This window comes from Pelodiscus sinensis, chromosome 1 (assembly GCF_052426305.1).
Source record: "Pelodiscus sinensis isolate ZL-2025 chromosome 1, ASM5242630v1, whole genome shotgun sequence".
Taxonomy (NCBI): domain Eukaryota; kingdom Metazoa; phylum Chordata; order Testudines; family Trionychidae; genus Pelodiscus; species Pelodiscus sinensis.
The window spans coordinates 347,912,517-347,925,772 of record NC_143052.1 but is presented as its reverse complement, the minus strand read 5'-3'; the positions used below and the strand labels follow the sequence as shown (position 1 = coordinate 347,925,772).

General features: G+C 45.8%; 1 protein-coding gene across 1 annotated transcript in view; it reads right to left on the bottom strand.

Annotated features, from left to right (window-relative positions):
- Positions 1–13,256, bottom strand: part of CLPB (ClpB family mitochondrial disaggregase) — a 134,405-nt gene that overhangs the window by 17,787 nt on the left and 103,362 nt on the right. Inside the window, exons 8-11 of the mRNA XM_075919632.2 lie at positions 12,933–13,010; positions 7,653–7,708; positions 4,646–4,690; positions 885–1,046 (exon numbers count right to left, since the gene is read on the bottom strand). Of these exons, the coding sequence (XP_075775747.2) occupies positions 885–1,046; positions 4,646–4,690; positions 7,653–7,708; positions 12,933–13,010 (341 nt within the window). The remainder of the gene's footprint in view (positions 1–884; positions 1,047–4,645; positions 4,691–7,652; positions 7,709–12,932; positions 13,011–13,256) is intronic.

Below are 13,256 nucleotides of genomic sequence, written 5' to 3'. Positions count from 1 at the left end.
TCCCTACCCCACAGCCTCAGCTCACTGTGCCATCAGCACCGATGCTCCAGGTGATGCAGCTGCGAGCTTCGACCAGTTGGCATAGCTGTAGCACCGCCAGCCATGGTGCTCTAGGCAGTGCGGTTAGGGAAGGGCAGGGGAATTGTATGGAGAGTGAGGGATCCCAGGAGATGGTCAGGGGGGCTGGACTGGGGGCTAGGAGTCCTGGGGGGAGGATGGCCAGGGGTAGTAGGTTCTAATGGAGAGGAAGGGGACCAGGAGTGGGGGTTGGATGGAGTGGGTTTACTAGGGGCAGAGGGGTTGGATGAGGTCAAAAGGTGAGTTGGAGTGGGGAACAGGAGGGGTTGGTTGGGACGGAGGTCTTGGGGGGCCAGTCAGGAGATGGGGAACAAAAGGGTTGGATGGGGGTGAGGGTCTTGGGGCACAGGCAAGGAGTCAGATAGGGGGTGGGGGCTGGGCCATTCCTGCCTGTTTGGGAGCCACAGCTAGCTTCCCTATCTGGCCCTCCATACAACTGCACAACCCTGATGTGGCCCTTCATGCCAAAAAGTTGCCCACCCCTGCCGTAGGGCCTAGGCTCTGACTGGAGGGTGCTGGGACTGGACAATGGGACGGATCAGTTCACGACTGCCCTGTTTTGTTCATTCCCTCTTGGACACCTGGCTCAGGCCACTGTTGGAAGGCAGGATACTGAGCTAGCTGGACCATGGGTCTGACCCAGTGTGGTCACTGTTTCTGGAACACAAAGATGGGGGTTCAGACGTGTCTAGTGATTTGGGGTGCCTAGACTGAGACACCCAGGCGCTAGCTGTACCAGCCAGCCCCTGGTCTCCATCGCTCTCATGCTGCACACGCTCACACTCTGACGCTGAGACCCGACTTACTTCGTCAAATAGCTGCAGCATAATGGTGAGAACATCCGGATGGGCTTTGTCAACCTCGTCGAAGAGGACCACAGCATTTGGGCACTGCTTTAGCTTCTTGGTTAGCTGCCCGCCCTCTTCGTGGCCAACGTAGCCTGGTGGGGAGCCAATAAATTTGGCAACCTAAGAGGAAGAGATTGAAAACAAGGCATTGAAGAGGTGACGTGTGAATGCTTGGGAGGCGCTCCTCTGATTATATGGGAGCTAATGACCACTAATTTTTTAACATAAGATATGTGTTATATCTCCACCAGGGCTGGCATCTTTCATTCTCCAAGTGCCCCACATGCACCTGGATAAGCAGTTAGATACATGCAACACAGCGACTGCTGAGCAATACATACTCGGTAATAGCTCATTCACAGCCTTGGACATTCGAACCTAAAGAAACGTCTATATGTACCAGTTAGCATGCAGCAAGGACGTAACTCTACAATGCTCTCGTTTGCTGTGCACTACCTGGCCATGTGGACCCTGGCATGGAAATCGCAGTGAGTCTACATGGCCAGTAAGTGCTGATGCGTTGTAGATTTACACCTCAGTTTGCTGAGAACTAAATGACTTTAAATTCAAACCATGAATAGGCTTTTTAAACAGAGAGATTATGGCCAGATGACACTAGCTCATTTCTATTCTTGTCAAAAAAAAGTACCGGGGGTTCTTTAATGATCATCTTCCTGGTCTCCTTTAATATCAGTTACAACACTTCCAGAGCAGGACGTGTGAGAAATGGGGACAGCTAGTTGCTTCAGTGGAAAATTGAAAGTGTGGAGAGGAAACAGAGACTTCAGATTGGTCAAGAATGTGAACAGGTTTCAGGGAGACGACGAAAGATGGAGCCTCTTCTCACTCCCAGCTGCGGGGACCAATTGGGAATCAGAGCATGGAAAAATACAAAGGAATTCTGCAAATAAAATACACTGAAAAAAATCATAACAAAAATATCTGCTCTTTCTACTTCAGTAATAAATGGAAGTATTTCTCTGATGCTAGGAGAAGACTATTCAGACACAGCTTTTGGTTACTCACTATAATGCCAGTATCTTGGCCAAGATTTTAAAAAGCACCTGGTGATTTTGGGTGCACAACTTAAGACACATTAAGGAAGCCTGACTTTCAGAGGGTGGGTGCTCAGATAACAAACCCTTAAAACATGTAGCTTGAGAAAGGGAAAACTCACAACTTCTTGTTCTGGAACAAGGAAATGGCCCAGCAGTATGAAAAATGTGTTGCAAACTAGCTTTGTGCTGGCGAATAACAGTTGTGTCCTTATGTTCATTTGCCCATGCTGCCACCTGACATAACTGCATTTACCAACCACAGTTCCCTTTCAGTATTCCTGCCTATCCAGGACAATACAGGAAATCTGGAGGAAAAAAGCCAACCTAGGTCCATCCTTTGAACTGACCACAGTACTTCCTCATACAGAGGCTGATGCCCGCTTTTTGCCAGTTGTAGAGTATTTTGCACAGACCCATCAGCCTCGGGAGAGCTTCGATCCTTACTTTCTGCTCCTCTTCCTGAGAAATGCACATCTTCTTCTGGCCCTTGATTGGCCCTCCCTTCCTGTTTTGAGAGTGCTACATTTTACCCCACAGGTGCGAGGCTCCCACTCAGCGGTCAGAATGTGGCTGAAGGCAGTCTAGTCATTCCGATTGTTTTAGCAGTGCCATCAACAGTGTCCGATTCCCCACGCTGTTCCTTAATGCTGTATTCTCCGGCACTGACCTCTTGATCTTTGTTTGCCTGAAAAACTTGTTCTTCCTTTGCCCTTCTCTGCCCTGACTTTTCTTTACAGAACTCTCTCAAATCTGTCTCTGAGCATTCTTCTGGTTTCCATCTCTAGATCTCTTTCTTTCCGATGCTTTCCAGTAAATAGCAGTATCCAGCCCATTTTCTAGCCCTCTTTTCTATGGATTTCAACATGCTTAGCAATCACACTGAGATTCACAATTGCCCTCTGTGATAGTTAAGCATTGTTATTGTCCCTCCTCACAGTCTAGCAAAGGAGTTACATGATGTAACCAAGGGCGCTGCATATCAGAGTTCTTTCTCCACTCTGAGCACAAGATGGGAACGTGCACAGAAATAAATGCACAGAGCCGTTAGCATCCAAAACTGACAATCCCAACCTGGGGCTTTTCCTTTATTTTCTGGAACTTTCAATAGAGACCTTAGCTTTAGCAGGCTGTTCTATGAAAGGTTGTCTCTCAAATGTCGTAGGTGCCCTCTCGTGACCCACGGACCATCCTCTGCAGTTTGAGTTAATGAGACCCTTTTTGTTTTCCTTCCTTCTTGCACACTGTTTAAGGATGTAGCTGCTTCTGTTACTAGCCTCCTCTTTAGCCCTAACTCACACTCTTCAGGATCTCCCAGTACCTCACTCTATTTACCACCTATAAGGATCTGCAAGCCATCTACAGCTGTCAGGAGAAAGAAAGGGAGCCTATGTAAAACACTGTACACTCTTTATAGATTACTCTTTCCAGCCTGAAATTTTTAGTACCATCAGACCTTCTTGCTCTGTTTGCAACAGCTTTAAAAACCGTTTTAGCAGTGCTTCTCACAGGCACAACTCATTCCTAAAACCCTGCATTGGGTCACACAAATTATGCCTACACAGCAACAGCTGTGCACAAACTATCCATGCTGACTAGAATCCACCCAGTGTGCGTAACAATAGCTGTGTAGCTCTGGCTTCAGTGAGGAAAGTATAGATCCAGCATGGATCCTCAGCTTGCAAGTCAGCTCTGAATTCCACAATGCACTGCTGTCACTGGTACTATTCCCTGTTTTAGCTGTCTTCAGATTTTGTTGTGTAGACATACCCTGAGTCTCTGGGATCTGTTATTAACCCAGCTGGTCTGCTTCTCTTCCAAATGGTGGACATGGTATTTGTCCAAGATGCTACACAAGTTTGCTGGGATGCTGTATCATCTGTATACTAAAAATCTATTAGCACCTCTTCCTCAATTTAGTCAATCCCCTCTCATTCCTAGGGATGTATGAACCTTTCAGAGGATGCCCAGTCTCACCAAGTGCTCTTCTCAAGTAGGGGGTATTACTTACAACATGGCTGATCACATACATTTGGACAGGATTCTTTCCTGAACACAACTATTCCAATACTCTTGCTCTTGAGACCACTGGCACCAAAATATAGGATGCATGTAGTTAGTTATCAAGCTTTTCCTTTGACTTGGCTCTGCTCTGCCTTGGCACTTTACACTCCAGTGCAGTAGTGCCTAAACTTTTTCTCCCATGCCTCCCCCTTTCCCACACATGCTTGTCCACTGCCAAGAACAGAGTCATGGCTGGAGGCTGGGGCTGCATGCTGAGGTGTGGCAGGGGGCCAATGCCAGGGGCCAAGCCACAGCTGGGAGCAGAGCCATGGCTGGGACCGCAGCTTTTGCTATTCTCCTGGCATCCCTATTTGCAATATTCACTTCTCAGTTCCTGGAGACCAGGAGCCTAATCCTGAAAGACGCTGAGCACACTCACCACTCCCCCGATTTCTCTCTCATGATTAGATCTCATGCTAAGGCACAAGACCTGTCAGGTGCTTGTTGCCTTCAATGGGAGCTAAGAAGGTGCTCAGCCTCTCACAGGGCAGTGATGGCAGGTGGAGGGAAGAGAGAGAGTTGCAATTGACATGATTTGTTTAAATTACTTATTAAACTAGAATTTCAGTCTCTGGGAATACAGATGGGCCATTTACTAACCTCATGCCTTTCCTGGAACTCTGACATGTCCAGTCTAATGAAACCCTGCAACAGAAATAAATAAGCAATGTTATTTTTGATTAATGCTCTACAAATTTTATTACATTTATTAATTTTATTATGTTTATTACATCTTTGGATCCAGCACAATAGCTGAGGTGGACTAACATGCTGAAGTGTTTGCTCCCAAAGATGCCTGTCAATGAAATGCTTAGATACATTTCTTGTAAAAGGCTGAGTCTCTGACTCTGAAAGAAGAGGGCAGAAATAAATCCCAGGTTTCTCAAGAGTATGTAAAATAGTCCCAAATCTGGCCACTCTTGGTTTGAACAAGTTCACTGAAGACGACCAGCTCTCATCACTACAGTGGGGGGGATGAAAATGGGACCTACAATTCGCTGCAGAAAATGGCCATTATTACTGTTCAATTGTTTAGAAATAAATCAATGGGAACGCATAATGCCTACTCTCTTTAAAAAAATCATAGTCGAGATAAATTAAGCACTTGGATGATCACAGCATTGAGATAATATTATCTCAGAATTTATAGGTTGCTACACAAAGCTCCTTTTATGTCGGAAAGGGCTGATAGTTCATTGCAGAAAATGAATTTCCCATGCTCGCAGCTATAACTTAGCTCATATTGCTATGAAAAGGCAAGCTTGAACTTTCCTAGCAGTGATAGCAGGGATGGGAGTACCTGACAACCAACCAGGTCTCCAAAGGCATTTCTTCTAGTCACAGCTCATACCTCTGTGACCCACATGCTGTGTGACATACATGACTCATCCTATAATTGTAGCAGCTGGAGAGCCACGGTGAGTGTTCTGTGGGTGCTAAAGTATCTTGGATGCCTTGTGCTCAATGCACAGCAAATATTACCGGCTGCCACTTCAGTGGCCTTTACCAACCCTCCTGAAATCCACGTTTCTCTATGCTTATAAGAAGCTAATTGACTCTTATCTTCTACTTATCTATATTACCCATCTTATTAGTGACGCACTCATTTGTGTGGAGGAACAGTAGCTGAAGTGGAACTGAAGAGCATATAGAAATGGGTGTGAAATTGGGCACTGTTTTGTGGCAAGATAGGGTGAATGGAAATCCATCTAAGAATAGACTTATGGTAGCAAAAATCAAATTAAGAAGGAGACATCTACCTACACTTTTCTAAACATCCCCTATCCACTGAGACACAATGGATACAGAAACACAGAAGAGTAGGGAAGACACAGACTGGAACTCTAAATAGTTCCCGAATAGTTAGCAGAGGGTAAAGGTGTAAAACTATAGTTTCAGAATACTGGCTATAATTGGGAATTCCCATTGGCTTTTGAATCCCAACAGTAGCTTCCTTCTCCCAGGGACTTAACACTAAAAGATGCTCGATTTAGCTCCCAAGGTATTGAGAGCTGGTGACTCCGGATCTCCCAAGAGGATCTGCTTTTAACACAAGTCCACAACACAAAGTAGAGACAAGCAAAATCAGTGCCACTCCTGAAAAGAGATCTCATGTACACTAGTGCAAATCAAGAGTATCCCTCCTGAGAGTCCAGTGAATTACTCTGGAGAGAGCAAAATTGACACCAGGCCCTAAGACGTTTCTCAACTCGCATTTGTGATCTAACCCCGCCTGTGTCAGCAAATCATCAGAGAGTTCATTGGACGTACAGCACATATTAAGGCAGGCCGTATAAGGATATGAGCATTTGTAATTAAATATTAACCTTTCTGTCAGTATGAAAATGAGACCATTACAAATGCTTCTTTCTTAATAAGCCAGTTCCTGCTAATAGCTGCATCCCCTATAACTGTCCATAAAGTTTATGACCCCTCTTCAGAGGGCTAATTACTGCAATGATTGCCAAACAGTCAAACTCTGATGTGTGCATGCTATTGAATTAACCCAGCATTCAATGTTCGGCTGATTTTTCTATTTGATGTTTAGCTGAAGCACTGACCAATCCCAGGTGCAGCAGCTCTGAGTTAAGATGCTTGTCCCCCAGGAAGTGGAATTTATTACATTTAAAAGGCAATTATAGATGGATGAGGAAAAGAAACCAGACCAGGCTGTTTTATGACCTGGTTTTACTTTTGATCCTTCTTTCAAAATGTGTCATTTCATCTGGTCTTTTCTCCACTTCTGGGAGAGGCAGATTTGACTTAACTCCAGTTTGCATGATGCTTTGGTGCGTCGTCTCTGCGTTTTCTTCTGTGACATCCAAAGGGCTGGTTTTTGAGGCTCATGCTAGTTTTACCCTGGCATATTTCCACTGACCTCAGTGGAAGCCGCTGGGGCTTCTGAGATGTAGGCAGGTCTTAAACATGGAGCCTAACTGTAGGCTCCCAATTTTTAAAATCTTGGTCCAGTTTTGATAAGGGGAAAAAAAAGATGTTCTGAAACCTAATACTACCTAAAAATGTTTCCTTAATATACCCTTTCAAAAATAAATCCCAAGAAAACAGCTATAACAATCCATGACCAACCACTCTGGCACTGAGAACCTGAAAATGGCGTCACTCGTTTTCACTGTCCAAGCTGACTGAAATGTAAAAACCAAACGTGTAGCACATAGAGAGGCATGTCAAGTGGACTTTCAGAATTCCTTCACTTCCAATGGTCTAAGGCTTTATTAGTGACACAGGCAAAAGAAATGTTTTTGTTCACAGCACATGATTTTCAAATTAACAGTAGCCTCATAAACACAGAAAACTGCTTTTGCTAAAATCTTTGAATTACACTGAAGTGTTATTAAAGCAGGGACAGAGGTTTTTTTTTTTTTTAAAGTTTGCTTTTAACCAACAGCTTCCCTTACTGATGCACAAAAACAAATCTGATGCTTCCTGTCAGCTGTTGAATAAAGTGCCACAGTGACCCAGATTGGACAGGTATGAGTGTGGCTCTCCACCACAGAAGGACTATGCAGTGAGGCATGCACTAATGAACAAAATTACGTTGCTATTTAAACCGCAGCGGACGAGAGAGTACAACTAAAACAGGGGTTACCTTCTTGGCATCTTTGTGCATGTACTTGGCTGTCTGTTTAGCCAGTTCTGTTTTACCTAGTCAGAAAATATTAAGAAAAAAATTGTGTTAAAACAATCAGAATGTGTGTTCCATGTACCACAAATAATTACAAGAGTCACATGTCTAATTCTATACAACACGTGCTCAATACAGGACTTTAACTCAGTTCAGACACTAGAGGCAGTCCATAGATGGAGATTTTCTCTGTAACAATATTCCATGTTCAGCAGCTGTATTAATATAGAATACTATAAATGAAACTTTCCACAAAAATTCACTCAGGATACTGTCTTTTCATAAGGTTAGAGCATGAATCAAAACATGGTTCTTAAAGAATATTGATTGCAACCACAGGAGGCTGTTATGACTCTGTGGGTTTTGCCCACGAAAGCTCATGATACTACATACCTATTTTTGTTAGTCTCTAAGGTACTACAGCACTACTTGTTTCTGTATAAGATAAGCCAGGAATTTCAAAAGCGAGTAGTGGCTTTAGGTAGGGATGTATAAGGGTAACTGGTTAACTGGTTACAGGGTGAGCACTGCCTTACTGGCATGCTTCCTGGAGTAACCGGCTAAGTGGCGTCTGCCTGGGCTGGAGCAGCCCCACTCCTGCAGTGAGTTGCAGCAGGCCCTGCCCGGACAGGCTGGAGGTCTGCAGCGCAGGGAGCTCTGCCCGGCCCCAGCAGCCCAGCTGGGCCCGTCACAGGGGGCTGCGCCAGCAGGCCAGTTAACTAATTAAATGTATAATTTAACTGGTTATCATTTGAAATTGGATTTTACATCCCTAATTTTAGGCAGCTCAGATTTTGGGTACCCAGCTTGCGACACCTCAAAGAGGCCTGATTTGCAGAAGGCAGGAGCTCAGCTCTTTCTGAGCAGCAGGTCGCTTTAAGACACCGCCAGGCAGAAATGGCAAAATGGAGTCACCCACAGATAACAGTGAGTTTTAAAAATCTTGGTTTCCCATTTAGAACAAATAATTTTAATGCATCTTTTAATAGCAGCTATTATTTATTATGTGCATTGCAGCAGCCTTTAGGAGCCCTGTCACGGAACAGGCAGCTGATGTGCTAGGTGCTGAACAAACACTCAGCAGAAGGAAAGTGCCTGCCCCAAAGGCTTGCAATCTAAATATAAGACAAGTCACATCAAATACCTACTAGGGATGTTAACATTTTCAGCTCCCGCCAAGGAAACTGCCCCCACCCCTGCGCTGCTGCCTCTGATACAGAAGCAGCATTGTAGAAGGGGAAGGGGGGACAAGCAAACACCGTCTCCCACCTCCGCCACTGTGTGTAAACATGGACCCGCTGATCATTTCTGCAGTTACAGATTTACAAAAATACACACATTTTAACATCCCTAGTAGGTATATGATGTGGCTACCCAAATTTTTTACATGTGGAGGGAGGGAGGGAGCCAGTGCTCACTGGGAGTGCTTCCCGAGAGCACCAGCTCCCACTTGTCCCTCCTTCCTCCCCACATTGCTGCCTCTATATCAGAGGCAGCAGGGAAGAAGGGAGGGGGACAATCAGCTGTGCAGGATCCGGTATGCATGAGGAGCTGGTTTGAAAGCTGGCTCCCCGCATGTACCAGCTCCTGCCTGCCCCCCCCCATTCCATGCTGCTGCTTCTGTGAGAGGCAGCAGTGCAGGGAGGGGAGAGGTGGCTCCACAGGAGTCAGCATGCATGGGGCTTTAAAGCTGTCTCCCCACACATACTGGCTCCCGCCTGCCCCCCGTGCGGCTGCCTCTGATACAACAGAGGGGAGCGAGAGGTCATGTATAACCGTGAAGGTTAGGCCATGTGTAACCACCCAGGCTCATCGGTTAACCATAGACATGAGTACACATTCACATCCCTAGTACCTATACAAAGACAGCGTTAGGGAGCACAAGGAAACAATGAGACAATATTAGTTAGCATGGTGTGCACTGGTGTCGGCACACCCTAGGGTTGCCAGCTTTCTAATCACACAAAGCCTAACACCCTTGCCATGTTCCTTGCTTCACCCTTCCCCTGAGGTCCTTTCCCCGTTCTGAGGCCGCCACTCACTCCATCCTTCCACCTTCTATTGCTTGCTCTCCCCCACCTTCACTCACTCATTCATTTTCAGGGGGCTGAGGCAGGGGTTTGGGGTGCAGGAGGGAATGAGGGCTCTGGGCTGGGCTTGTGGACTCTGAGGCTGGGCCAGAAATGAGGGGTTTGGACTGTGGGAGGAGGCCTTCGACTGAGAGCTGTGGTGTGAGAGGGGGTGCAGGCTCCTGCTGGTGATGCAAGATCTGGGATGGAGATGGGGGCATGTTGTCACTTCTGGGGGGTCACACGGAACTCGGTACAGAGCCTGCCAGCCCCATGCCAGCTAGACTTTTAACAGCCTGGTCAGCATTGCTGACCAGAATCCACCAGGTCCCATTTCAACCAGGTGTTTCAGTCAGAACCCTGACACCTGGCAACCCTGGCACACCAGCAGCCTTACTGTTAACAACAATTTTCTGAAGACATCAAGGAGAGTTTTAAGGAGGGATCCAAAAGAGGAAAATGAGCGTTTTAAGGAGAGATTTGAAGGACAATGATAAGGTAGCTTCTCTCACGTTTACAGGGAGCTTCTCCCAAGCATGAGGCGCAAAGGGTAAAAAGCACAAAGGTGCTTTTTGAAAATTTAACAAATGGACAATGAAGACTGCATCATGGGCTGAGCACAAGGGGATCCTCAGCTCAACATTTAATAGGTTTATTCTTGAATGGAGATACAGTGACATTCTAATTCTTTTGACAAAAACGATGCACAGTTGGATCCGATTTTTGTTACATTTATGCCAGACATCCCAGGGTTTTACTTTGCAGATGAGAAGTGAATTTGCTGGGAAACGTGATATTCTTTATTTATTTGATTTATCCAAGGAGTCTATCATAAAAACTCTAGGCACATGAACAATCAATAATTCAAAACATATATTACAGGATAAATCTACGTTGACACTGTATCAACAAACAGACTGGCTCAAGAAAACCGAGACCCTCGTCTCTCTGGATAGTCAGAAAGAGCCTGGGCAAACAGACAGGCTCTGGAGGGTACTATGCCGAGGGGGTGGGCAGGCCTGCAGATGGGTTTGGTGCAGCGGTTGGGAATATGTCTGGGCTGGGGCTCGTCTCTAGGCAGGAGGGGTATGTCTAGGCTAGGGGGCATGGCTGGGCTCTGGGGGTAGATGGCGTGAGTGTCTGTTCTCGGGGGGGAGAGACTGTGGCTGGATTCTAGGCAGGCTGTGGAATCTCCATCATTGGAGGTTTTGAAGAGCAGGTTGGACAAACACTTGTCAGGGATGGTCTAGACCAGTGGTCACCAACATGTAGATCAGGATCTGCTGGTAGAACCTGAAGCCTCTGACAGGTGAGCCTGGCTGGCTTGGCCAGAAGACTATTAAGTGCTGGCACTTCAGCTGCCTCTCCCCCTCTGCCCTGCTGCTCCTGTCCTCTGCCTCGGACCTGCCCTTTGGGAGCTCCTTTCTTGAAATGCAGGATAGGAGAGGTGGAGGGGGGGGGTGCTGATTTCAGGGTGTCCCCCTCCTCTCATCCCCGTACTCCATCTCCACAGAGTGAGCAGGGCACAGCTTCAGAGAATGGGGGAGGGGGGGGGAAGGGTATTTGGGTTTGAGGTAGATCCTGGATTGACTTAAATTTGGAAAGCAATCTTGTGCTTAAAAAGGTTGAAACCCACGTGTTCAGATGGTGCTCGGTCTTGCCATGAGAGCAGGGGACTGGACTTGGTGGCTCCTTGCGGTTCCTTTCAGTTCTCTGATTCGGGGGAAGGGTTGTGAGCATCTTGGCTGAGGCTCGGGGAGGGGAGGAAGTAGGGAGATGTAAATGTCTGGAATGGGGGAGCTGTGGTGGGAAGAAGTGAGAGTATCTGGGCTCAGGAAGTCCCCACAGCTGGTCTCTGCGCAGGGACTGGGTGTGAGTGTCTGGGCTGCAGGAGGGAGATGGGGGACTTCAGCAGGGTTGGAGGGGTGAGAGTATCTGGGCTAGGGAGGGCTCCAAGGCTGGGATCTGGGGGACGGGGTGTGAATGTCTGTCCTCCCCAACCTGTTCTCTGAGGGGGAGGGGGCAAAGAAACAAGTGGATTTTCATAGGGGTTTCTTTAACATTAACACTATTCTCCTAAGGAATGTGTGTGTGTGTGTTTATATTGTTACAGACATACTTGCTGACAGATTTTGAAATAAATTACCAAAATAATTCACACTGGCACAATTATATAATGTTATTTTGACAAATCTGCGGAAATTTTCAAAATATTGTTTGCACAATTTTTATCTTTCTGGTGCAGAATTCCCTCAAGAATAGATGCTTATTTCTTTCATATAGTTACACAGAAACTCATTTAGAGTAAATATGTTGGCAAGTATGGCTCAGACAGGACTCTGTAATGACAATAATGGCTACGTATGCCCAGTATCCTTAACCCATAAAACTAGAGCATCTTCCAGCCAACCAAGTCAATGCAGTGAGGGCATGTACAGTACAATGTCCATCGTCTTTCAAATGCCACATTTGGCTATTTTAACCTTTTTAACAGAGTACAAGTGATTCTATTTCACAAATCAACCAATGTTCATATTTCATGTTATTTTAAGTGATCAGGAAAAATATTATTAGTGCCAATAGCGTGCTAGGTGCTTTATAGACAAACAAGGTCTTTGCCCTGAAGTGCTGACATTCTAAAAGCCATCTCTGAAATTACTACATTTGTTATTTTGCATACCCATGCACGGATTTTTCTTTTGAAAGGTCCAATCTGTTAAAAGCAATATTTTTAGAATGAAAAATGTTCGTCTTAGGTTGAGACTCGAAGGCCCAGATTCTCAACTGCTGTAAATCAGTTTAGCTTCACTTGCATGAGCTGGAGATCTGGCCATACATTTGAATTTAAGCCTGAAGCAATTTTATTTACCCGGACAAAACACAGGAGGATGGGATAGACTGAGGATCCATTGGTGATCCCTTCCTAGCCACAGGAGCCGATGACATGCTTTACAAGTGAGTTCTAATTCCTTGAAAACAGGGTTTTGTGTGTGAGCTGACAGACCCTGAAGTACAGCTGGGGAAGAGGGCAAGTTGCTGTAACCCCTCCTCTTTCTCCCTTCTCCACACATGCTGTTGACATGAATGTCTAGATAGAACACATCACAAAATGATGCCTACATTAGGCCCCATCAGCTGTGCTCTCCCCCATGACAAATGACAACCCAGATGTTACCTATTCCTGATGATCCCAGGAACAGAAAAACCAGGGGATGTTCTTCATCGTACCAGCCATTTTCTTTTCTCCGAATTGCTGAGTTTAAACACAACAAAAATAAAAGGAGGAAGAAGAAAAAAAAGAGGCATATAAATCAATGACACAAAAGCAAGTATAATTATCACTAAGTATACACTATGTTTTACTGCTCTCTGCCCACTCAAAGTCTTCACTACCATTAGTGCTACCTAATTTGATTAGCTGGCAAGGCCTCCAGAGACACCTAATCAGGTTAGCATGGATTTGGAAAGCTGCCCAGAGCAGATTTCGGATAAAGTTTTC